The sequence below is a fragment of the Ammospiza caudacuta genome, chromosome 2 (genome assembly GCF_027887145.1).
Source record: "Ammospiza caudacuta isolate bAmmCau1 chromosome 2, bAmmCau1.pri, whole genome shotgun sequence".
NCBI lineage: Eukaryota > Metazoa > Chordata > Aves > Passeriformes > Passerellidae > Ammospiza > Ammospiza caudacuta.
The window spans coordinates 33,047,018-33,074,440 of record NC_080594.1 but is presented as its reverse complement, the minus strand read 5'-3'; the positions used below and the strand labels follow the sequence as shown (position 1 = coordinate 33,074,440).

Sequence of the window (27,423 nt, the reverse complement as noted above, 5' to 3'; positions counted from 1 at the left end):
GAGAAATATAGGAGAATCTCTCATTAGTTGTTTTTATCTTCCTTGAAGTAAAATAACAGTTGTAATATGCAATTGGAATATCATTATTCAAAACTGAGATTAAATCAGGAGTAGAAAAAGAATTGTAGAATTATCATAATTTCACGTGTTTCAAAGCCTCTAGGTTGCTCAGATACCTTGCCTATTCCTCATTTTTAATGCAGAATAGAATATTGCTCCAATGATACCCTGAGATACCTGAATCAGTGTTGCCCCTAGCAGCATCGTGGGCTGGATTGAGACTGAGTCTAACCTGATGTTGCAAGACCCTTGATTTTGAGCAATATTGAAAGGGTATAAGTCATTTTTCTTCCAAGGTGATAAATTCAACTGAACAGATAATTTCTGTTGGCGCTGAAGAGGAGCAGAATACTGGTGTGGCCCAGCCCAGTGAGGATGTGAAGTGCTATTTAGTCATCAGTGCTAATAAAGTGTCAGAGTGAAGGCTTATACCTGTACACATGTAGTCATTCATACTGTTAAATTATGAGCACAGCCATGGGTTTGTTTGGCCCATGCCAAATAATCTTATCACAAACAGGGGTTTGGATGGACTGAGGACCTTTCCTGGGAGGTGGTTTGGATGCAGCTGTGTACTTCTGTGGGGTTGGAATTTTTAGCCATGGGAACATGAACCATACTGTGCCTGTTGTCCTCAGAGCTAGAGAGCTGTTTAACAGCTTGTTAGATTTATGAGTGTGCATGCAGCTAGTGTGACTGGGGATGTGATTCCAGGCACACAGCCAGTAGGAAAGGGAGGAAGAACAAAAATAGTGAGGGACTTTTGGCCGTAGGTTGCGAAATGAGATTTATGCACACAAAATTCTTGTGTACTTTTCTTATTTTTCTAGTGGTTTCTTACTTAAAGTACTCACTGTGAAAGGGACAGTTCTGTCTGCTTCAGGCTGCCTATTTCTGTTTGCTTGTAAAATACTCACGTGCTTGGTAAATAACTGCCTTGCTCACTGGTGAGAAGTTGTCTGGGGAATCTGCTTGACATGGCAGAGCAAGAGCTACTGAGCAAATCTTCTCCATTTCCTTTCTTCTCCATTTCTTTCTCACTTTCTGTATGGCTTTCCATGCCCTGATTAACTTTTCTCTATTTTACTTCTAGAGTTTCCAAGGGGTAGAAGTATTGTACTTTGGTAAATGGGAGACTCAGATCTGATTAGAAAAAAGTTCTTTCTGTGTTGAAAAATGGCCTTGTGTATTATTTCAGCATATGTCTGGGATCCCAGTGGCAAAGTAATGACAAGACACTGTGCAATCCCTGTGCCAGACTGTGCAATTGAGAAGGTAATGGGCATGGGGGAATGCCAAGTTCCTCTGCTGCTAGGGCAGCCTAGGGCAGGCTGTGCCTCAGGGAGGCATAGGCCTTTTGCAGATGTTCTGCTGCTCAGAGGGGCTGTTGGAGCTGAGCTATCCTTGAGAATGGAGCTGCTCAGCATTTCCTGAGGTCCGTTACATAATTTTAGTGGGGTTATGCTTCAGCTGTAACCAGTAGTTCTTTCCAGTTTTGGCAAGCCAGGCCTCGTATTTTGCACTGCTTTTGAATCAAGGAGCTGCATCCTGAGGGAGGTCTAAAAAGTATAAAATGTCTGTAGGAATATAGGGAATATAGTTCAGGGACATTGGTGAAGGCTGAGGTCTGTATAAACTTGCTCATTTGATAATGTCTGCATTAGGATGAGTCTTTCCTTTCCAGTGATTAATGGGGAGTGAATCCCCAGGTGTATTGATAGGGATAGTGACATAAGCAATTCATAACTGGAAATAGAAAACATTGAGGATCTCTCTCCTACATAAAACATGGAGCAATCATATTACTAAACCTTTGCAAGGTTTAATAATGGATCATGAACCTTATTTGTAAGCTGGCGTTAGGTTTTGGGTTGGATTTTTTAATCTGTTTTTTGCAGGGTTTTTTTTAAGTGATAAGATAGAAATATGAAAATCAAAATAAGCAAATAAAGCTCCCCAGAATTTATGAAAAGCCAATTGATTTATACAGTATATATCAACACATGTAAATAACCTATTCACCTGAGTCATTTTCTTATTCTGTGTCCTAAATATACAGAGTGAAGAGTACATGCTTGCATACGACAGTGGTCTCAGACCCTGACATTCTCTTTTGGAGAATACTTTGTTTATAGTTTGGACTGTCAGAATCTCTTTTGTGTTTCTTTGTACTCAAGCAGAGAATAATTGCCCAAGAGCAGTCAAGGCTGATACCTGATCTGTCTGCAGTGGTAGATTCAATAACAATGGAAATGCAGATTAGTTGTGGGAATAAACTAGGCCTGTGAAGTTCTGCATGTACCCTACTCTTGAGCAGTGTAATAATGCAACAGATTATTTAATACTGTATTTCCTTATAATGTAATTATAATTCCTAATACTGTAATTATTTAATAATGTAATTCCCAACTCCAGAACAAAATCAATCCATTACAGGATCATCTGGGTCATAAACTCCCAAAGAAATTTGGTACCAGAGCTGGGAACAAACATGCTTTGGCCTTGTGTCCACACTTACATGTGCAGATACAATGGGCAGCCATAGTTCTAATGAGAGTGGCATGCATTCATGTAGCTCATATTATGTCCCACCTTTTCCTTTCCAAAAAGAGTGGGGCCTCATCTGAACTGCTCATTATGATAACTCTGCACCATGCTGTCAGTGTGCTTATACTTTGCTTGGGAAAGTCTGGTGAGAATATTGCCAAGCCACTTGAGAATCATGACTTAGCATGATTATGTGTCCAGTGCTTCTGCCTTTGTCTTGGCCTTTCTTAATTTATTAGTATGGACATAACCTGTCATATTTAGTCTCAAAACATGAATGTTTATTTTTGGTGTATGGAAGTCCTCTACAAGAAAATCTTGAGAGGAACAGATAAGATTTTAGTCTGACTTGGAATAGCACAGAATACTTTTTTTTATTTAATTTTTTTAAATACAAACAGAAATACTTCTGGATACAACTCAAGAGACCTCAGAGATTGGCTGGACTGCACATCCTTCTGATGGGGTAAGCATTTCCCTTGTCCCTCCTCTCGACTACGTGTCTGCTGGGAAGCCATGCATGCATCTGATGAAGAAAGGGAAACTGAGAGACTTGGTTTATAGGTTTTGTAAATATGAAGAATTTGAACACAGTGTGTTTTGCAAAGCCAGATTGTTAAGAGAGAAGGGTGCTGAGTAGGATGCTATTGCCACATCCTTATCCTATTCCTTCACCTCTGCTCCAGAAATACTACAGAGTTCTACAGCCACCCCTCCATATAGAATAGAGTAGAGTAGAGTAGAGTAGAATAGAATAGAATAGAATAGAATAGAATAGAATAGAATAGAATAGAATATAATAGAATAGAATCTTTCCGTTGGAAGATACCTACAACAATCACCTAGTCCAGCTGCCTAACTACTTAAGGGCTGTTGAATTATAAATGTTATAAAGGGCACTGTCAAATGTCTCTTAAACACTGACATGCTTGGGGTATTGACCACATCTCTAGGAAGCCTGTTCTAGTGTCTGACCACCCTCTAGGTAAAGAAATGTTTCCTGATGTCAGTTTTGAGGTTCCCCTGAGGCAGATTTGAACCATTCCCATGCATCCTATCATGGATCAAGGAGAAGGGATCAGCACTTCCGTCTCCAGTTCCCCTCCTCAGGGAGCTGCAGAGCAAGGCAGTCACCTCTCAGCCTCTCTTTTCTCCTAACTGGACAAACCCAGAGCCCTCAGCCACTCCTCCCAGGACACACCTTCCAGCCCGTTCTCCAGCTTTGTTTCCCCCCTCTGCACACATTCAGAGACTTTCCCACCCCTCTGGAGTGGCGGTGCCCAGAGCAGCCCCAGCACTGCGGGTGAGGCCGCAGCAGCGCTGAGCACAGCGGGTGATGGATGATCCCCCTGTGCCCGGCTGTGCTCTGTGTTTGATGCCCCCAGGACACGGTTCCTGCCCTCTGGGCTATGCCCTGCTGACCCTCACTGAGCTGCTGCTGCCCCCAGCACCCCCAGGGCCCTCCCTGCCAGACACTCCTGTCACAGTTTGTACTTGTGCCTGCACTTACTCCATCTCAGCTGCAGGATCTGGCACTTGTTCTTGTTAAGTTTTGTGCCATGAATGATTGCCCAATGCTCCCATGGTATACAAACATTTCAGTTGTTCTCCTGAGCTCTCCATGCTCCCAGGAGCAGCATACATGATCCCAGCTGGCAGTGCCATCCTAAGTCTAGGCCATGCCAGTCTTTGGTTTATCTTCAGCTCTCCTGGTGGTATACCCTTCCTTCATCAATTATAGATTAAATCTCCCAATCAGTTCCTCCAGTTTATTAACAAAGATGCATTTCTTTCATCAGAACGCTGGATCCTGTCATGTCCCAACTCACCCTGTGTCTCAGAGATTCTTCAGTGGTTACGAACCCAAGCATTTTGGCAGAGGCACCAATCCTGAAGCCAGTATTGGTGTCTCAGCATAATTTGTTTCTTTCAAATGTGCCTTACTGCTACTGAAAAGATTGAGAAAAACACTACCCATGCTCGCTCGTGATTTTTTTAACATTTCATCCAGGGCCCTGAAAACTCTTGATCAACTTTTCACTTTTTGTTGGGACATCATTTTTACCCATGTGAAAAAGCAGGTGTGGATAGTAGTCTGAAGGCTGTACTGAGCTCTTCCATCATCTGGTGACATTGCTAAACTGGGGCCCAGGGAGACAGCACTTGTCTGAAAAGATGTTCCGATCAGTAAAAGGGTGCTTCCGTTTCACACAGGAGGGAGTCACTAATGACCATAACTTGCTGTTGTTTCTTCTTGGCAAATGGTCTTAGTACAGATCTTATTGTGAGAAGTTGGTTGGTCAGACTTTCATGAGAATGCTTGAGCAGGTTCCTTCTCTTCTATCTCAGCTATGCACGTCCTCTGTCATACCCAGGGCCCTGTACCTATTCTGTAAAGCTTGTTGAGAGGGTAAGGAGGGTTTTGTCATACGGCTTTGTACAGGAGCCTGCTTCTACCCCTCCTTATCCCTCCCTTGTGCCTTCCTGCAGGCACAGACTCGATCTGGACCTGCCCCTGTAGTGGCTGTGGTGATAAGAAATGTCAGAGCACAGCTCTTGCTGTGGTAGAGCTACGTAGAAGGGACTTACGCTTTAATGTGTTCTCCAGAGAACAGTGTCTTTTGCTCTGTTTCATTTGTTTGTATCATTTGTTTTGTCTCTGGAGACAAGAGATGGGAAGATAGGAAGGAAGAAAGTGTGACTCTCGCATTTTAAGATTCTCAATGTCGTGTGGCCAAGTTTGCATGATTTATGTTTTCTGTCACAACAATTCTTACTTCAGAGCTTTGACTGCTCTTCTTTACAGGGTCATACTCTGTCTAGAAGGCTCTGCTGCACATAGCATAAATAAGTTCAAATCTCGTCATAGACATGGCAAGGAGAGGGGGAAGACAAAGACCTGTCCTGTATTTTTGGTGCAGTTGAATACTGAATCTATTTTTTTATTCCTGTTTCTTTTTTCTCCTCTATATCCATTGTAGTGGGATGAGGTAAGTGTCCTGGATGACAAGAAGCGCCTGATCCGCACCTTTCAAGTGTGCAACGTGGCTGAACCAGGTCAGAATAACTGGCTGCGCACTCACTTCATAGAGCGGCGCGGGGCCCACCGCGTCCACGTCCGGCTCCGCTTCTCCGTGAGGGACTGCGCCAGCATGCGCACCGTGGCCTCCTCCTGCAAGGAGACTTTCACACTCTACTACCACCAGTCGGATGCTGACATTGCCTCTCAGGACATGCCGGAGTGGCGTGAGGGCCCCTGGACCAAAGTGGATACTATTGCAGCTGATGAAAGCTTTTCCCAGGTGGACAGCACTGGGAAGGTGGTCAAGATGAATGTTAAAGTACGTAGCTTTGGGCCACTCACCAAGCATGGCTTCTACCTGGCCTTCCAGGATTCGGGAGCCTGCATGTCCTTGGTGGCAGTCCAAGTCTTTTTCTACAAGTGCCCAGCTGTGGTGAAAGGGTTTGCCTCCTTTCCTGAAACGTTTGCTGGCGGGGAGAGGACCTCACTGGTGGAATCCCCGGGGACGTGTGTACCCAACGCTGAAGAGACGAGCACGACGGGGTCCTCAAGTGTTCGGCTGCACTGCAATGGAGAAGGGGAGTGGATGGTGGCCATTGGACGATGTACCTGCAAGGCTGGCTACCAGCCTGTGGATGATGAACGAGCCTGCCAAGGTGAGAGAACTTTTTTCCTCTTCCCCTTAGGCAGCCATTTTTTCATTGGTTCTCTGTGTCAGCAATATTTGGCCCTAGCCAAAATTTCAGAGAGCTGGGAGAGAGAATAATTTTTCACAGAGATCGCCTTGTTTCACACATTTAACTCCTCAGACTGGAGTTGGAGTGACCTTTTTTCCTGGTTTAGGAATGGTGTTCTTTAGTTTGGTATTGCCACTAAAACCATGCTGCCACTCACTCCCTCTCCAGTTGGAAACACAAAAGACAAAGATCATCAGTTACGATAAGAACAGTTTACTGGAAACAGCAATGAGATAATAAAATGAACATAACAACAACAATATTAACAACAAAAGGTGTATGACAGATGATTTACATGGGAAGTGACAATAAACAAATACTGATCGCATTGGTTCTTTCCAACACAGAAAGGTTTTCTCCCAACAGAAAGCAATACCCTTTTCCTTGAAGTGTGAGTGCCTTCCCTCCACCCCTGTCAATGATAAGGGTGGTGTAGAGTAACATCTGTTCCTGGTTACACCCCCACAGCCATGCCCACTCCCAGCTAATGCAAGAGATTGTCCTTGTCCTGGCCAAAACCAGGACACCACTGCTTGCTGCTAAGAATATGGTTGGAAGCTCCACTCAGGCCTTAGTTACTGCTGCCACCAGAGACAGCCTCTGAGGGTACTCACACAGATCTAGCAGGAGCTGTCACTAGCCAGATCTAGTATAATTCCACTTCTTTACCAAGAGGCAGCAGCATTAGAAGGAAGATGCCACATGGAGGAGAGCTGAGTCCAGAGCTAATACACTCTGTCCTAGTTATTTCGGGCCTTTTTGCTAGTGTATAGTAATACAATAAAAAAAAAGGGAAAGAGCAGCAGCCTGGTCATGGGAGAGGGAAAATGTGGGTCTGTGAGCTTGTCCTGACTAGAAAAAGCAGTCACAATGGTATCATCATTACCAATAATGTACTCTCTGTATTTCTGTGATATGCTTGTTGGAGGAAGTAGAGTACATTACGTGTCACTCAGAAGTGATATTGGGCTAAAATCTGGCCAAGCCTGAGCACCCAGTCTAATGTCATGACTGTGTTCCTGTCTTAAGGTTAGGACAGTCCATTAGAGCAAACTGCTTATGTTGGTTGTGTAATTTGTGTGTGATGTTCTTCTGGTGCTTCCTTTGTTTTAACATGCATCTACTCAAAATCTCTCAGCAGTTTAAAATGTTGCTGCGCTACACTTAGTACTCTAAAAGATAAATGTCACGTGGAACACAGTTTTGGCTGCAGACAAAATTTAAAAGTTGGATTTATTCAAACAATAGTTCAACTTGGACCCGGAATGTACAAATACTCTGGTTAACACCAGAGTGCAAATGCAATGACTAATTAATGTTGTCAATATTACCTTAAATTCCTACTTCATGAAGTGATTTGGGTCATGCAAAATAGCTTTAATAAATACAGGTCATTGTACTGGAAACTTAAAAAGCAATTAAAATTGGTAAGTGCTTTTCACTTGTTTAAACTTTGAGAATAATTAAAATATGTATGCCTTTTTATCCTGCTCATTCTGAGAGAAATGTAACTACATTCATTTAGTGCTGCTTCAGAGACAGTAAGCTCTGACAGAGCAGCTCTGTATGGCACTAAATTTGTTGTGTGCATCAGTAGCATGACAAGTTTACAGTCTAAATAAACTGCCAGTCAATAATTTAGTTTCAAATAGTAGTCTTAAGCAGTCAAAAAAAAAAAGAATGAAAGAAATTTGGCTTGCCAAATAAAAACAAGGATTTTTTTAAAAAATATCTCTTCCGTTTTCCATAGTATTCAGTGAAAGCTGATACTTCCTTGCAGCCTCATTGTCACAGAAGCTGGAGACAGGTGAAAATGGTTAATATTATAAGGAATAACTGAAATAATGACAGTCTATCAAGCTACAAAAGTCAGTTCCTATAATTTACTTCCCGAGATTCCATGAGCAGCCTAGAGCAGCCAATGACAATCAAATATGAATCATAATGTCGAAGGGTATTCTTTCCTCCTCATGTTTCTTGTAAACTCCTCTGGCTTGATCATCATTCCCAGTCTCTTCTCCTGCTAACAACATGTTGCTGTCCTGTCTGAATGAAGCCACATTCAGCTCATATTCCCTTGCTTGGTGTTCCTCTGTGTGGAGTCCTCTCCAGCCCTTCTCCTCTGTTCTTGTGTTCTCCTTCCCTAAGAACAGATGTCCACCCTGATACAGAGCAGCCGCAGTGTTCTAGAGGAAACGCAGAATTAAAGCAATAGCTCAAGGGCAGGTTTCTACTGATGATAATGCAGAGAGGTGTTCTTAATAAGTCTGAAGAATCAACCAAGGATAAGAAGGAGAAGCAAGTTTCCTTCTTACACTTCGGTAGAAAGAGTGTGTGGGCATTGCCTTCCCCCTCACCATATGCAAGCCTGTGGAGTCCTTCCTGGACCAGCTGTTATCTATTTAGAGCAACAAATCTGCCAAGAGCCATTCTAAGCAGATAGATAGAAAGCCCTTCTTTTCCCCCTGCCCCCTATCATGATTTAAGGTTCTTTCTTTCCGTATTTTTATAAGACTGCCTGCTCTGTGTTACTATATGGCAGATTTCTCCAGCTAAATAGAAGAGTGAAACAGCAACCTTTAGCAAGCCCTTTGGGTGATGTGGGTGCAATCTGTGTGGGATTCACTTTTCACTTAATCTAATTAGACTTGTCATGCTGAACAGTCAAAAAAGAGAATGGCAGTTTACAGAGGAAAAAAGAAGCTTGGGACCTTAGTTCCTTTTCTTTCTGTAGATGTATGCACACAGGGTGCCTTGACATGCAAAATCATATAGGATTTAGATTACCAGGTGCTTTTGAAATGTTGAAATAATATTTAGAAAATAGTATTTAGAATTTATGACGGGGGCATTTTAAAAAATATTTTTAAATGACAATATAGAAAAAAATAGAAGAGGAATGACTGCCTGATATAGTACTAAGCTAACTTACAAATAAAGAAGGACAGAGCTCTGGATAGAGCTGAGCTGATTAGCCATGTGTGTGGCACCTCTGTACAAACATACTTAACCAGAGGCAGAAAATACCAGCCAGAAAGAGGAGGAGGTAACAAGTTTGGAGTGGAAAGCTTTAAGCTGAACTTGGGAGAGGGAGGAGGATAGGTGTTGGTTTAACGTTTGTTTTTGTTTTCTCATTACCCAAATCTATGTTAATCAGCAATAAATTAAATTTCCCCAAGCCAAGTCTGTCTTGCCTGTGACAGTAATTGGTAAACAAGCTCCCTGTCTTTATAACTTCTTTACCTCTGCCCACAAGTTTTCTTATCCAATTTTCTCCCTATGCCTTGCTGAGGAGAAAGAGTTAGAGGGTGGGCATTTGGGTGTTTACCAAGGTTAGCCATCCACATGGCTGCTTCTCCTCTCTTCTTTCTCTGGATGTTTGTTTCTAATAGTACTTAGCAAGCAAAAGGTCTGCCTGTCTTCTGTAGTTCATGTAAGGATTCCATAAAATTGCCCATGTCCTTTGATATATGCGGTCCCTTCTGATTGCAGAAGGAATCACATCTGTATTACTGATAACTACAGGAGCAAGCAACTGTGCATGGAGCTGTTGGAGGTCTCATTTGGGAAGAATATTGCATGATTATTTTTGTGTTACTAAAAAATGCCCTTTCTCATCATCTTGGATAAACCTTTTTCAGTGTGTGAGGCTAAAAGAATGTTAAGATTTATGTTAAAATAAAATATTAGATAGTCTGCTAAAAATATGCACATACTGGTAGCAAAGGAAAAAAAGAGCACAATAAGGTCTTCTTAAATTTTAATCACTTAAAGGATCCTTCCTTTAAAAGCACAGGATAATTTACGTTGCAGGGACTTGTGAAAGTCATCTGCTCCAACCCCATGCTCAAAGCAGGACCAAATTGGGTTAGGTCACTCAAGGCCTGTTCTACTCTAGTTTTAGGTATTACTGAAGATGAAGATTACACAATGTCCCTGGGCAACTGTTCCAATATTTTACAACACCCATGGTGAAATTCCTTTTTCCTATGCAGAAGAAGGTTTTAGTAAGATGTAGTAAGAGGTTATTACAGCTTCTGTCTGTTATCTCATGTTCTGCCACCTTGTGCCTACACCTTCATCATATCCTCCCATTACGTGGCTGATGACAGCCGTAAGCTCCCACCCCACAGCCTGCTCTGCTTCAAACCCAGTGTCTTAGCCTCTCCTGGGTAAGAGCTTTAATTTCAAGGTAAACTCACAGCTGACAACAATGTTTGGTGCCTTGATCTAGACTACCCTTTTCAATTTTTTTTTCTTCCATACTGCTCCCTTCATCAGCTCCTTCAGCCTCCTTCTGCTACTTGCACATACATTTTGGTGCTTTCAAGTAGTTTGCTTCTTTTCCTGTATCAAGTGCTTGCTGTCTACTCATATTCTGTCCTACCCTGCCCAAATCTTTCCTCTCGTGTTTTTGCCTTTTTTTTTCCTCACACAACCCATTCCCTGGCAGTTCTCCCACATATAATTAGGCAGTAATTGCTTCAGCTCCACCTCTTTTACCTAAAAAATCCCTTACTCAACTGATCTCCTATCAACAGTTAAGCAGGAAAGAGTTCTTCATTTATTTTATCTCAGTTGATTTGATGCTCTTCTTCAAGACTCAAAAGACACACTTTTCTCTCCTTATGTTTCTTTCATTTTCCAGTCTCTCTTCCCCACCCAAACAGTTGTAGTAAGTGTGAGACTCCAGATCAACCCAGGGCCCTGTTGCATCACTGTGCCTGGCTTCTATTGCAGGCTGATCCCACCTTATTCAGAGCAAGATGCACAGTAGCAGTCGCTGTGGAATAGCCTGGCCCAGTAGGAATTTACAACCACCATAAGCAAGCCATAGGTATATTTATGGGAAGGGGAGGGGGGAAGAAGTGTTTTGTCTAAAAGACACTACAGTTTTTATTTCCTAGTGTGCATTCTGCATGCTAATTATGCTATATTTCTAGCATTTTGAGAAATGTATTGTCTAAATGTCTGCATCATGATTCTACAATGTTATTGGTTGCTAACTCCTTTCCACCATCGTGCCCTTTAAGTGCCAATCTCCATCCCTTTACCTAGAGTCATTCTCATTTGAGGCCCTCTGTAGCTCTCTACATCCAGTTTTCCCTAGGTCTCAAAATCATCTGTGTCCACTCATCCTTCTCAGGTTGACTCCAGTTCCAGCTTTGACACTGTTCATTTTCAATACTCTCACATCTAGTATTTATTCTTGCTGCCCCACAGTTCACCTGGGAGCAGAACTCCTATACAAGATACAGGTCACTTGCCTCAGTCAAGAAGAGAGCAATTTTATGCTCTTCTAAATGTCTTCTTATGTCTCAGTTCAGCTCCAAGTCATATCTGCATACAAAAAGTCAGTGTCACCTGCATCACATTCCCTAAAGTCACTGCTGCATGTGCCTAAAGCTCTGGTGAAGTTCCAAGCTGCCTTTCTTTGGTCCTTCTCCTCTTGCTGCATTTTGCTTAGTTCTCTAAATATTTCCTCTCTGGCCTTACTGTCCAAATGAGCTTTTAAATGCCTCTTTCTCTGCCTCTTTGGTTCTTGGTCTGTCCTCTCTTCATCTTCATTTTCATTTTCTTTACACCTCTCCCTACTGCCCCTCCATGATCCCAGCACTTTTCTCTGCTGGTTTTGCTATTTGTTATTGTTAGAAGTCACCAGAAGCTGTTCCTCTGGCCTCCCGGGTGGAACTTGTCTCCAGTGAGCAGTCAGGCAAACACAGGCAACACAGGGGCAAGTGTTGTAGGGGGAGCTGAGGAAAACTGGGTCAGTGTCTGAGATGAGCTGTGCCCAGCTGAACTGTTGTGGCATTCTGACACTGCGCCAAGATATGAAAAATGACTGAGACAAGCTGAGGGAAAAGCGCTTGCGCACTCCAAACTCTGCCTTCTACTTTCATAGTAGGCTTGTCTTGATGGGAAGTGGCAGCTTGCTCTGCCCCCTGAGGTGCTAGCTCTGCAACCCTCTGTCCCTGCATCCGATATTGTGTATCAATCAGAGCTAGATCTGCGTTTTCTTGGAAAGTCCTGGTGCTGGGGGATGGTAAGTTGCACTATCCTCAGTGACAAGGACTGTGGCTTAGCTGGTGTTCCTGTTTTGTGTGAAGTTGTTCTGCAGGAACACCGTGGAGGTGTTTCAAGAGAAGCCCCTCTTGTTCAGACTTTCTCTGCAATGGTCCTGAGGTGGTATTGTTCACTAAAGGAAATCCTGCTGCAGTCTGATCATTTGTTACGACTGTCTCCAGTGAGCACAGTCATCTGCAGAGGCTGTAGGATCACGGCAAGTGGACCTGATGCCATGATCTGCTGTAAGAGGGGAATGCAAGGCAAGATCATTCAGAAACAAATGAGAGATGGATTCTGTCTGTGTGTACGAAGACAGCCCTAGGCTCACTGTAAGTGCTTGAATAAGAGGAAGTGGCTTTTGCCTATTTAGATTGCCAGGGAATTTTTTTCTCTTTCCTCCTGACTTGACTTTCGATATACTATTTATAGTGACTGGACTGAGGCAATGCCAGGAAAAGCTCCATGTCCTGGGAACAATTATTATTGCTATCTGTGGGCTAAAGTCCTGAGTGCTATGGGCAGCCTATCTTAGACAATTCTGGAAAGGGATAATGGTTCCTGTGAATGTAAGCAGCTCTCTGACTGGATGCAGAGGCAGGGTTCAGCTGGAAGTAGAAAGTTTGTGATAGCTGCAGTGCCTGCCTTTGGAAGCATTCTTTAGCTTCTTGTAGCTTGAGGCCAGTTAGTGTCTGCTTTATTCAGTTCGGCCATTTTGGCCAAAATTACAGATGTAAAATATAAGCAACAGAAAACTTAGGCCATAGTATTATTTTTCCAACTATATTTTATTAAGAAAGTGAGAGAGATGTGAATCATTTTTAATCACTGTAAATCTGCTTTGCTTGCAGTATGCTATGTGATTTCATTTTGCTGTTTTTCTTCTGGAAATAGAAATACCCAGGGGCAGAATGAGAGTTTCAAAGCATGATTGTTTCTCTATATCTGCCATCCCTCCTGCAAATAACAACGTGAGATTATAGGTTTATGTAGTAATTATTTTTTTCACTAGACAATAAAAAATAATCACTGTGGAGAGATCTTCCCTCCTAAGTTGCTCAGTATTCCACTCCATAGTTCTTCAGGTGCAATTTCTGTAATGTGAGTGGAACTGGGCAAGCAAATCCCTCCCTTATTCCTTTTCTTCACACTTTTCTGTCTTGTTTAAAGTCTTTTTTTAGGCCCTTCCCTCAGAGGGAACCTGACAATCCTATTCTCATTTCACTTCTGAACATCTGAAATGAGATGTAGTCTAGTGTCAAGAACTTTCCATTCATTGTTCCTTGTCCACCCACCCGCAATCATGTATGTGATGAATGATCTGGCAGTGAGGCAACCAAGGCCACAGGGCTCTATCCATACATTTTTATTGGCTTATGTTTAAGGGAAAACAAAGAATAGCTGAACTTGGAAGAGATCTCTGGAGTACACCTTAAGCCCCTCCCTGCACAAGCAGGGTCATCTCTAGCAAGTAGGTCCAGACTATTTTTTAATTTCTCTAAGGAAGGAGACTCTAAAACCCCTCTAGGTAACCTGCTTCAGTGCTTGGTCACCCTCATGGTAAAAAACTGCTTCATTGTGTTCAGAGGGAACCTGCTGTGTTGTAGTTTGTGCTCTTCACCTCTGGGCCTGTCACTGAGAAACACTGAAAAGAGCTGTCTTCTTCACTTCCTCCCTTCAACTGTTTGTGTTCATTCATGAGATTGCTGGAAGCCTTCTCCTCCCCAGGCTGAGCAGTCTCATGTCTATCAGCCTCTTCTCCTGTGGGAAATACTCCATCCCCTTCATCATCTTTATGACCCTCTGCTGGATTCTCGTTAACGTCTCTAGTGTACTGGGGAGCCCAAAACTCAGCATGGTTTAGTGTTGAGCCTAAAACTCAACACAGTTTAGCGTGAGTCTCCAAGTGTACCCTCACCAAAGCTGAGTAGAAGCTAAAGATCATCATCCTTGCTGCAGAATTCCCTGAAGTGTCCAGGACCTAGAGTTCCTAAAGGCTGGTCTTGCTAGTTAAGACTGATGTGAAGACTTTGTCCTGTGTTACCCACATTTTCTCTAGTCTTCCTTGAGCCACTTCTCTTCTTAGAGAAACTCTTTTCACTTTTGACATCCCGTGCCAGATGTGATTCCAGGTAGACTTTGGCTTTCCTAGCCATGTGTCTACGTGTTTGGACAGTGCCTTTATGTTCCTCTCAGGCTACCTGTCCGTGCTTCTGCCTCCATATACTTCCTTTCTGTTCTAGGAGCTCTGTTCAAACATGCAGGCCTGTTGGCATTTTTTGCCTGTATTTGTGCTTGTTGGGATGGAGTGCTTTTGCACCTGGAAGAGGTAATCCTTGCACATGAACTAGTTTCTTTGAGTCACTCTTCACTCCAGGGTGTTATCCCACAGGACTCCTCCAGATCACCCAAGTGGTCACATCTGCTTGTCCTGGAGTTCAGTGTTGTGAGCTTGCTCTTTGCTCTGGTCACTGCACTCTGGATCTTTAACTCCACCACGGTCGCTGTAGCTAAGGCAGCCTTCAACCCTCCCAACACCAGTGAGCCCTTCCTTGTTTGTGAGCATCAGGTCCAGGGAGACACATCCCCTCATTGCCTCCATTGCTTGGGTCAGGAAGTAGTTCCCAATCCTTTCCAGTAACTTCTGGAGCCCTTATGCCCTGCTGTGTTCCTCCTCCAGTACAGTAGGCTGGTTGTAGTCCCCCTTGAAGATCCAATGAATGGGAGGCTAATTCCTGCTGTCAGCTCTGGGATCCATCCAGTTTTTCACGGGTAAACATCGAATGCCGTCTGGTGTAGCCAAGACATCAGTCTGCTCTGGTGTAGCACAGAGGACATGTGAGCATATTACTGAAATTTGTTTATTGGTTTATTACTGGAACAGCTGCAGTGAAGTTTTGTTTCTTCAGTTCATTCCGCTCTAGTGGAGTACTTATTAATGAGCCTATGTGGCTGCTTTACTGTGCTAAAGTAAATAAAGGACAAGGGAATATTTGGCCTGGAGATGTTGGAAGGAAGAGATGTAAATGGCAACTGTATCAAAATCATTTCATAAACAGGCCTGGTTCCTTCTTAAATGTGGTTAGGCTTTTTGCTTTTGTGTTTTGTTTTGTTTTGTTTTTGGGGGGTTTTTTTTGTTGGTGTTTTTTTGTCTTCTGCTTGTATTTGAAGTTTTTCTCAGAAGCGTGCTACTTTAGTTGGTGGAAATATTCTTGTTTAAACCTGTAATTTACTGTAAAGTCACCTGTTCTCATGCTGTCATTACTCTTGAACCTAAATAAACAATTCTTCATTGAGTGACTCTCACAGTTCTGGGATTGCACTCAAAAATAGATGCAGCCTCAGTGAGTAAGAGATCTCTTAGGTAGCAAGGAATCAGCTCAGTGTCACAAGACAAAAGGCATTGGACCCTGGGCAGTGCTTGGGGAGACAGCAATAACCTACTTTTGCATATGGTTCAGACATATAATGCCAAGCACAGTGCATGGACAGTAAAATTAGATTTTGTGAGGCAGTTAAGAACAGGTGTAAGTATTTGATCACTAGTGTTTGTTACACATAGCTGTTCCAGTGTTGTCCCTATAGCGGTGTACTGCATCAGTGATACAAGCAGATAATATTGTTAGCCATTAGCTGGCATCATGTCCCTGTCCAGAGGCTTGTGTTCTTGCTCTGTGGGTGGGTTGGTTGGTTGGTTGGTTGGTTGGTTTTTACAAGCAGCTTTTGAATGTTTATGGTCACTTGGAGTGACTGCCCATAACATGGATGAAATCTTGCATGGCCTTTTAAGCAAGAGAGGTGCTTTTAAGCCAATAGAGGTAACTTACACAGACCGCTTTTCTTTACTGAGGTGGTAAAGAAACCATTTTGTTCCATTGCATAAAACCTGCAGCGCTGCACTTGTGCTTACTGCCTTTGGCTAATTCATCAAGAGTGAATTAGCCATCTCTGGAGACCTCACCCCTCCATCCCCAGGCTCAACAGCAAGTTGCCAGTAGATGTTAAAAGAACTCTGTAAAAATAGATGTTTATCTATTTTAACACAACATGTTTATTTTTAGATTAATTTTATTTATTAAACACCAGACAAATTCCTCATTCACAGCTTTGCTAGCTTTCCATATGATTTGCAATTGGGCTAAAGGTGAATTTACCTGAAATCTTTTTGCACTGTCCTTGTAGGGTAAATATGGCTTTGTACTTCTGTGGTGAAGTCTGTACCCTCTACAGATTTCCCTTTAGCATCACATACATGGCAGACATTACCATTACCTGTTCATTTTCATTATTTTGACTAGCAGCCAGGTGTCCTACTTGATATCAGGCTGTAATACTGAATGAAAGAAAATAACCATTCTAGAGGGTCTGCCTTGACAAGTGGAATGAATGTATCGTTAGTTCTAAGCTTCAGCAAAAGCTCAAGAAGGAGTTTGATGCAAGAAAAAACAGATAAGATAAAATTACTTTTTAAGAAACTAAAGCCATTCACATTAATTTCAGCATTCTCAAACTTGAAATAAAGAAAGATCCCTGAAATTTTAGTTGAATGACTTTGCAGTGTGTTGGATGAGAATTTCCCATCCATACTACTTGTAGTTTCAGTACAAATGCATTTGCCAACAAGTGTGAATATTATATTCTACGTCTGTGTCTGTTAAGAGAGCCTAAAATTGAGTGGAAGGTGTATAGTTTATGAAGTGGATAAAATCTTACATACTCTTTCTTGTCCATACATACGGATGTATCGCTCCGTATGGGAATAATTTGATTTTCTGCTGGATAAAGGCCTGAAGACAAAGACAGTTGCACTTTTCTTAATCATCATCTATCACATGAAAAATTACAGTCTCTTCTTCCCCTTTCCTTTCCAAATGGCAATGTATCACACGCTGAGTGTTGTCATTTTTTTGAGTGCTGGAAAGAAACAGTGTTCCCCTATCTAACAGCTATCATTCAGAGTTATTGAAGTCCTCTTTGTGGTCTGGCCTGTTCCAGGACTGATCACTCTTATCTGTGTACATGTGGAGGTTGCTCTGTGCATCCTAGAAGAGTTGTGATAGAGAGGATGAAGTAATACAAGAGGCATAAACCTGATGGGACTCCACAGATGTTTTTGGCTGTTATTTCTGGACTGTGCCTGTAGCCTCAAGGGGGACTGAACACATATGATTCTGATTTCATATAACAGCTCTGTACAATATTCTTCTCTTACTTGCTTTGCCTTTTTTAGGTAATTTTTGCTATCCTCAATCCATTGGAATATTCTGCTTGTTAGAATAGTTCTGCTTTTATCTGGGGTCTATCTGAAAGTTTCCCATTCCTTGTAAATGCTCTTTATTGTGAAATTAACAAACCAAATGTCAGCTGCAAATGGACTTTCACCTGAGCTTGTTAGTCCATAAAATCTAAAAGAGCTGTATCTATTTATATAGAAAATCAGCTTTAGAAAACATACATAACAGCAGTAAAAGCTGTATCCTAGCACTTCTATATAAGGTCCAAGCACCTCCTATTAGGCATCTTTGCCAAACCTAAAATGTGCCATACTGCCATATTATTAATAAATTATTTTTTCATTTTTCATTTTCTTTCCCTGTAGGATGGGTTTCCATCCTTGTTTCAACTTGTTGCATATACATGTTCCTATGCATTTGCAGATTAAATTTGACTAATTAACATACTTTTATCCATTACTGGGAAGTTTTCAGACCTACAGGAAAAAAAATAGGACTGCTAGTCTTAGTGTCTGCTCTTAGTTTTAATCAGCAATGGTAGTGTATATTACTTTAAGCAGTGAAACTGTTGTAGGCAGCATAAAAAATCCAATTTTGTGGCTGTGTTGGGTGTGGGGAAGGAGGTGTGGGTAACTGTTTGATATTTCAAGACAAATCGCTTGGCTGGGCTCCTTGACTTCTCCAATTTAAAAGCGCTTTGAGTGAATAGTGAGAAGACAATTATTTGAGGTGGCCAAAGCTGTCTCAGGACTGGTTCTCTTTCATCTGCCAGTGAATCAATTTAAGCAATTACATACAGAATAAAATAAACTGTTTTGAAATGGCAACTTGGACAAAATATGCTCCATAAAGAACCAAAACCAGCAGCAGCTCTATGCAAGAACTTCTCCCAGCAGCAGAAGTTAAATGTAAATTAGATTACAGTGTTTCTGAAACCTGAATTAATGATTTTCCTGCTTTTGCCTCCCTTATTTTCCTCCTCTTAGCTTGTGCCCCTGGTTTCTTTAAAGTATCTGTGGGAGATGACCCCTGCCATCTGTGCCCTGCCCACAGCCACGCTCCACTGCCGGGTTCCCGGGAATGTGTGTGTCAGAACCGGTACTACCGATCTGCTTCGGACAATTCTGATGCTCCCTGCACTGGTAAGTGTTTGGATGAAGTGTTTGAAAGCAAGAAAGGAAGTTAATGAGAGAGAAATGTGCCCAAATTATTTGGGGGAAGGGGTTGCAATTCCACTCTTCTCAAGACCTTTGAGATAACCCAAAACTTCCCTTTGCTCCTGCACCTGACTACAGAGTGATGGTGTGAGAATGATGATTCTTGGGTTTCATTACAGCCTTCAGAGAAAAATGTTCTGTAAATAATGTTTCCCTTACCCCTCCCTGTTACTGAGCTGAGCCTCTCTGTCCCTCCCCTTCCCATCTTGCTTTGTGTCTGTGCTCAGGTTTAGCAGTGCAATTCTGCTGCCTACTTCTACCTTTCTGAACTTTTCACTTCTTAGCTGCAGTGTCTTGTCCCATTCTCATCTCCATGCCTTCTTCTCACCCTCTGCATTTTCCTCCTTCTCCTCACTGTCTCTGTGCCATCGAGGGAAGGGAAGTGTTGGATGCACAGGATGGGCACTCTTTGAGCTGTCAGAGTTTACCTCTGATGGCATTGAGGAATCTGGCTGGCACCAGGAGTAATTGCAGGCAAAACTGGTGTCCAGTTCCTGGAGCAAATGCAACAGGTTAACTAAAGTCTGAGAAAGTTCAGAGATAATTAGGTGCCAAAGGAGAGAATTACAGGTCTCAGTAGAGATAAATCTATACTAAGCTTGTGTGAAGTTTAAAATTTCAAGGGATTGGCACTTCCCTAAACAATGACTGTTCTTTTCGGGAAATTAAAATGTCACACCCTTGAAACAAAGACTCTTCTTTGTAATTTGGTTTGTCTAAAATGTGCTAATACAGTTGTTCCTTTGTTAATATGTGTGCTTGATGTAGCAAAGAGTATGTTTTTCTTAGCCTTGCTCTAAGAAAGAACTGATGAAGAGTAAGAATGAGAAGAAGAAGCAACTTGTTCTTCTATTCTTTTCTCTTTGCTTTGCCTCCTGCCTTCCTTTCCCTCACTTCTCTCCCATTCTTTCCTGGGATTTTGATCCTTCATTCTGCCTTCTAGGCATCCCCTCTGCTCCTCGTGACCTCAGCTACGAAATCGTGGGCTCCAACGTGCTGCTGACCTGGCGCCTCCCCAAGGACCTGGGCGGCCGCAAGGACGTTTTCTTCAACGTGATCTGCAAGGTGTGCCCGGCGGGCTCGGCGGGGCCGTGCGTGCGCTGCGGGGACAGCGTGCACTTCGAGCCGCGCCAGGTGGGGCTGACCGAGAGCCGCGTGCAGGTCTCCAACCTCCTGGCCCGTGTGCACTACACCTTCGAGATCCAGGCCGTCAACCTCGTCACTGAGCTCAGCTCAGAAGCACCCCACTTTGCCACCATCAATGTCAGCACCAGCCAGTCAGGTGAGGAGACCCCTGCATCCGAGTCCCGAAGCTTCTACTTCTCTCTGTCTCATTTGATTTGCTTTTATCTTTTGAATCATGGAGTTTTGTCTTTTTACTTGTGTCATGTGCCTTTTTTTATCCTGCCCTGCTAGTTGCATAGTTTCACTTTTGCCTTTCTCATTCCTGTCTTACGTAAATGGGCTTTCCACTCTTGCTTCTTGGCAGAAAAACTCCAGTTTAGCAGCTGGTGTGATTTTTGGGGAAGAAGCTGCCCTGGAGAAGATTCCAATGGGAGATGTAGCACTGTGGGTCAGACGAAGCACATTGTTTCATTGTGCAAGAGAGGGGATGCTACCAGGGCTTGATGAGGATTTTGTGAGCGCCATTTTTCCAGAGAAGCTATTAATTTTCTCTATCCCCTACGCTTCTCCATTTCATCATCCTATTTTCCTCTTAATAAGAAACAATTTTTTTTTCTCTTTACATGATAGAAATATTAAAATGTGTTGTGCAGTTATATTCAAAAATGTCGTGATCCTAAATGGTGGAGATGACTAAACTAACATACTAATGGGTTGTGTGGGCAGTCAGAGGAGTTCTGTTTCCTGTAAATATAATTTACAAGGACTGGAGCTGGAGAGAGACACATACATCCAGGCATAGAGTTCTGCTAAATGTCAGCATTAAGAGACTGGGCATATGTTGTTCTTCACAAGCATGTATAAGCTAATATGGAGAGGAATTATACACAGCTTGTTTAAGAGGATATAATAAGGAGTAATGTGATGAAGAGGAGAAGGAGGGGGAACATTTTGAACTGAGTGACAGAAAATGTCTGCAAACATTTAGAGTTGTGTAAATGTTAAACTGAAACAAATCCCGTATGAGATTCCAGAGTGTAGTGTGGAAACCCCTGCAAAACAAGGTTTTGGCAAAGCTCCAGAGAAGTGCTGTGAAACCAGATGTAGCATCATGGGCTTAGTTAAATCACGTCTTTTCATTTCTGTTTCTATTATATGGAAAGAAAGGGAATATATATATACCCCAAACTAATTTCCTGCTGTTAATAATGCCAGAGGGTTGATCTGTTTGTTCCCTTTGAAGTGTTACCTGACAGACATCAAGTAGCAAAGCACCTCTAGGATCTCTGGTCCCCTTAAGAGGCTGGCTGCAAGTGGGTGATCAGTTTTTGTTTACAGTAAAATGTGGCTGGGTAATTTGTATGGTAATTCCAGGCAGTTCCTTTGGCTTCTCCTGGAGAAAGGTGGGTGTTCTATTAACGTCCTACAGAATTCTCTTTCTTCATGTTTCTCATCTCAGCCTTCTTTATCTATATCAGAGATAACTTAATTGAGCAGCTGCTTCCTCCTCCTTCCCGGAATCACCCAGTCTACCCTCTTCTTCTGTTTCTGTTTGATTTTTCTGACCACTCCTCTTCCAAGTGTCTCACAGTGTCTTACAGTGTCTGGGTGTCTTGAGTATGTTGGGTACTCCTCTCTAAGATGCCTCTCTTGTGCAGTAAAGCTGTTTCAGGGGACAACAACTTCCTTAAACATCAGTGTGTACTGAGTGGCTTCTTTTTGTGTTGGGTCACAGTTTTTTCTTTCCTTGCTTTTCCTTGAGATCATTAGGAGTGAGCTTGAGATGAGCTGCCCTCGATTTGTACTGACAGCTCATACTAACAAGGCCCTGCTTCCTCCATCACGTGGCCTGTCTCATCCATACCCCCTCCTTTTGATCCCTTCAGCAGCTTTTCACTTTATCATTGCTTGTTGATGTTGTGTTATTGTAACAATTATTATTATTTCTGTTATTATTATTATACAAGCAGAGATAGAACTTTGAGGATTTTACATGCTGAGAGAAAAAGGGTACAGGAAAACATGAAGGGTATCAAAAAAAAATCAAGAAGCAAAAAGAAAAAGGTACAGTGTCAGGATAAAGGGCCATAGCAAAATTTTTTCTCTCCACTGAATCAAAGATGACCCAAAAAAAGACCCTCCAGTCCTGGCAGTTTCTGAAGATTTTGGTTACTCATACATCAGTCTGAGTTCTCTCTCTTCTTGAAAATTGCTGGTCCAAAAAATACTCCTGCCCCTTTTTTAGAGGTATCTTAGGCAATGTTCTGTGTGGAAGCAGTCGTACTTTTTCTTCTTCTCATGATACCTATTCACTCTTCAACTTTGTCTCCAAAACACTGTTCCTCTAAGAGTTTGCTCACGGTCTTCTGGCCCTTCTTCAGAGCATGATAGGATCCCTTGGTTACAGAATGACGTTTTTTCTGTGCAGACTGATTATGATGTTCCTACTCTTCAGTGACCATGTGCCTGAAATCAGAATTAGAAGGGCTGTCAGTGAAAAACCTCCTTTACTGTAAGACTTAACCTGAAACATGAGAGCTGTTTGGATACCAGTAATGAAACCTGTTTGGATAGTAATAGTGTGAAATGCAAATATGATATGCTAATCACCGGAAGAACTGTGAAGAGATGAGACAAGAGAAGGGAATTGCTTTCAGCTCAGGTTTGAAGTGCTGAGGGTGAATACCTAAATAAATGTCAGGAAGTATAGAGAGATGTTGGAAGGCTTTTCCAGATAGCAGGAACCACATGATGAAAGGCAATTATGTAATTCTAATGAAGTTATACTTTATCACAGGTGTGAAACTGACACACAAAAATGCAAAGAACTTAAACTCCTACCATATTATCGCAAAAAATAAAACAGACTAATCTTTTATTCAGTATTTTAACATTTTCAAGTGTACTTATCAGGGTAAACAAATATCTCTTCTCATGTCTAAGGATAGAAGTCAGGTTTTCATTTAAAGGACTGTGAAAAAACTTATTCTATGCACAGCTGTAACTACCTGTAACTACCACTTTTTCCCTGCCAATTTCACTGAAGCATGTAGTAATGTCTCTTGCCAGAGAAATGCTACTGAACTTATTCGTTCAGGCAGTTCTTACATTCCTAGAAAGAAGAGGAAAAAAGAAAGGCAGCAGAGATTTAAATGTTGGAACAAATCAATGCAGACTTTTAAAAGCAAGTGTATTGCGGTTTTTAGCTGAGTCCACACATTCTGAGAGCTAGGTCCACGCATTCTGAGAAAGGTTATTTGACCAGGTTGCCTTGTACCTGTGAAAATATATGTAGCAGCCTTCTGCATCAGTGGAAATCAGAGCAGTGGGACCTGGCTATACCAAAAATCTGTATCGCGCTGCAGAAATGAGTGCTAGACAGTCTGAAGGCTTGTGTAAGAGGATGAATGGGGACAAGGACACTTTTGGGTAGTGTCAGGAAGTTTAGGAGGACGTGACAGAAGATTTTCACATGAGATGGTGTGAGAAGGGGAAAGGAATTAAATGCCAAGTATGATTATGAGATTGTGAAGAGAAATGATGAATTGCTTGAAGATGTTTGCTTTTCCAAAGAGAGCCAAAAGAGTACAGTAGACTTAGTTGGCAAAATCAGGGACAAAGGCAAGGCATTTTCTAGTTCAAAATGAGAGAAATAAGAAGAGAGCTGACAAAAGCTACATGCTGTTGTGTTTTGCCAAGATAAAGCCAGCAGGTACAGCAAGTGGAGTGTGAGTGTTCATTGTCCTCTGAATGAAATGCGTTGTTTTTCAAAGTCCTTAGCTGTTTGTTTATTTATGATCTAATTGCCAACCTGGAGCACTCTCCAATGTTCCCAAAGAATTCAGCCTTTTGTTTTCTGTTCAGATAGGAACAGCAAAAATAGTTTTTTAAGTTTTAATTTTTCCCTTAGTGACATTAATGACATTTTTCAATTTACCCATCTTTAATAGATTTGCCAAGCTATGACTGGGAATTAATAATGGTTTCTATGGTCACTCCACAAAAAGGAACTATTCCAGTTTCTCTCTTTACTATGCTCAGTCTCTGCAGCTTGAGCAGAGAACGAAAGGGCTTGTTTTCAAAATTCAGGTTTCACTTACTGTTCAAATGAAGTCAGAAATCTTTCGAGCAAGTGGAAATATAAAATACAAAGTAAAACATGGCACCTTGTGTCATAAAGGCTATTTTCCTTTTTATTAAGCATGAATGGAATGCATATACAAAAACTAATAATAAGAGAGGGAAGGGAAGTTAAAATAACTGACTAATTTGCCCTTTTAAAGCACTCTTCATCCATAGGGAGCAAAAGTACAAGGTTATGACAGAAGACAATCCAAGATACTTTTAAAGGATTTTGGGTATTTAGAGAAAGGACCAGAACTGAATTGAAATGTGTGGAAAAATGTAGGGCATTTTCAAAATAAGGATAAGATAATAAACACATCAAGAAGGGAATTTCCATGCTGCATTCAGACTGATCTTCCTAGAAGATGATGTTTGGGAAACTGGACAAAGCTATAAACAAAGCTAGGGTCTTCATGTCATCTGCTTGGAATATGAGAAGAATAGGATACCTGAAGAGGTAACAAAAGTGAAATATCTATAAGAGACTGTAGAGACATGTTAGTGAACATTAGAGGCCTAGCTGAGGTTGATCAAACCATATGACTTCAGAAGATTGTGGGGCAAGATGGAAGGGGAAGAAAACACATAAATAACACAGATGTAACACACAGGTCTTGGCAGGATTTAGTTTGAATGCTGGTGGAGTGATGACCCATGAGCCAGGTGTCTGATCTCTTGTACTCCACGGGTATCCAGTCAGTACTGCTAAATGAGGGACTCCTTAGAATCAGAAAACGGTTAAGTGTGGAAGATACCTCTGGAGAACATACTCTCCAACCTGTCTGTTCATCAGGGTCGCCTCAAGCAAATTGCCCCTGACCACAACCAGAACACCTTTGAATATTGCCAAGGTTGGAGACTCCACAACCCCTTTGGATGAAGGTGGCGCTTAGCTGCCTGCATGTCCCTGTGTCCTCTGTCCTTCCCTTACTGAGGAGAGGAGTGACATCTGTTTTCCACTAGGCCTCAGGCACCTCTCACAGTCACAAAGATGATTCTAAGATTATCAAGAGTGCTCTCGAAATAATATCAGCCCAAAGGATGCATCCCATCAGGGTCCATGGAATGCAGTAGTTTGCCTAAATATTCAGTCACCTGATCTGGCATGAGGAAGATCTTCCCAGCTGCAGACTTCCCCAAGGTCTGCACAACCTGGTGTTCCTAAAGGCAAGACTTGCTGGTAAAGACTGATCACCAGGACCCTGCACCACCCAGCAGCTGGCCCACATTTGCCCTCTTTCTTCAACCAGCTCTGCACTTAAAGAGAAACCCTTCTTGCTTTTGACATAGAGAGCCAGATGTGATTCCAGGTGGGCTCTGGCTTTCCTAGCCATGTGTCTACATGTTTGGACAGTGCCTCTATGTTCCTCTCAGGCTACCTGTCTGTGCTTCCACCCTCCGTGTACTTCCTTTCTGTGTCTGAGTTTAGGTAGGAGCTCCTTGTTCAAACATGCAGGCCTGTTGGCATTTTTTGCCTGAATTTGTGCTTGTTGGGATGGGGTGCTTTTGCACATGGAAGAGGTGATCCTTGCACATGAACTAGTTTTTTTGAACCACTCTTCCCTCTAGGGCATTATCCCATGGGACTCCTCCAGGCAGAACCACAAGGGGTCACATTGGCTCTAAGTATCTTCATGGAATGTAATATGGGCTGAATGTCACATGCCAGAAATGCTCATGGTCTGCTGAGAATGGCACTTGGCTGTTCTCTGCAGAAGTGGGGATTGTCATGTGTTGTTAGATGAGTCTGCACTTCCTTCACATTCCTAACTTACCTGTCTGTTGATTGAGATAGATTTTTAGTCTTGCAGGCACGTGTCTGCTGCCAGGAAAAAATTTGTCCTGCAACTGACGGCCCACAAAATATAGAAACTGGGAGTTGTACTTAACTGGTGTTTGGATTTCTTTGCAGCTTAGCTGGGTTTATGTGGGCAAGAATTTTCCATACATTTGCTATTATTTAAATTGCATACAATGGGAACTGCTTTTTCAATCTTAATTAAAGATCTGATCTCATAGCATATTTTTGCTCTCAATAGAATAGAATAGAATAGAATAGAATAAATAGAATAGTTGGAAATGAACCTATAGTGGTCATCTAGTCCAACTGTCCAGATTGGATTGAATCAGGCGCTGTGATTTCAGCTGCCATTAGACAGGGACCTAACATATCTATGTCTAGAAACCTCATGTAAAAAGAAAAGAATAAAACTGACAAATCAATATAGACCGAGACACATTTGTGTATACAAAAGAAAGTTTTGAAAGCAAAGTACTGTTATAAACATTTTTAAAAGTTGTCATGGAAACAAGGGAAAATACTCACCTAGCACTTCTGTGGAATTTTGAATGTCTATAGACATAAAATCTTGAACTTTATATTTCCTAATGTATTAACACTCAGAGAATAACCTCTGACAGGAAATACGTACTTACTCCACCAACAATTATGTTTGCCTTGCACATCACCTTAGCATTGATATTCAAACCATGTTAGTAGGAAACTTTCAAAAGAGAAATCTTGCTATCTCTTTTCATTCAAGTGATGGAAGAGCTCCCTGGTCAGTGTTTCATAATTTTTAGGTCCTTGAAAGACAGGCACACATGTATCAAAATCTAAACTATGTCTCAGAGAGGCAGATTAAAGACAATCTGCCTTTCAGTGATTCATAGCTGGTTTTATTTCTGAGAGGTTTAATGGCTTTTGCTCTAAATAGTGTCTGCTTATTAGGTGCAAATCACTAAAATTACTATTTTTAATACAACAGACTGCAGTTTCCTGTTTGCCTCCCCTCTGCCACCATCTGATTACCCTAAGAGATGGACATATCTGGATAATAGGAACTTTCTAGAATGCTGTGGCAAATGGTCAAGAGATACACTTGAGTGATGTTTTTGTTATTTCTTTGTTGACTAACTCTTCCAGGTAGGGGGAAAATTTGGGATTGGGGAGAAATGAGAAGCAAGAGAAGAATAACTTTTAGAGCTGGGCAGGAAAGGAATTGTGGGGAGATTTAACTCTGATCATTCTGTAAAATCTTAGAAGGAAGTAGACTGTTCCCTGGCATTGTAGCTCTGCATTTAGGTTTGCACCTCTCCTGAGTGTTTGCTTTGTGTCTCAGTGGAAGAAAGTTAAACTTCAGGAACATTAAATGTAGCAGAATCTGTCTTGGTCAAATGTTAGCTGACCAGTTACCTCCTGATATTTCAATACAATATTATTCATTTGCATTTTAAATGCTACATATGGTCTTGGTTAATTGTCTCTCTCTTCCATTCTTGTCACAACATTC

At 42.0% G+C, this 27,423-nt stretch overlaps 1 protein-coding gene across 4 annotated transcripts in view; it reads left to right on the top strand.

Annotated features, from left to right (window-relative positions):
* Positions 1-27,423, top strand: part of LOC131572523 (ephrin type-B receptor 5) — a 65,489-nt gene that overhangs the window by 25,408 nt on the left and 12,658 nt on the right. For all 4 annotated transcript variants that reach the window (XM_058825744.1, XM_058825746.1, XM_058825745.1 and 1 more), the window contains exons 3-6: positions 3,009-3,073; positions 5,589-6,285; positions 18,650-18,805; positions 19,824-20,162. In XM_058825744.1, coding sequence (XP_058681727.1) covers positions 3,009-3,073; positions 5,589-6,285; positions 18,650-18,805; positions 19,824-20,162 — 1,257 coding nt within the window. The remainder of the gene's footprint in view (positions 1-3,008; positions 3,074-5,588; positions 6,286-18,649; positions 18,806-19,823; positions 20,163-27,423) is intronic.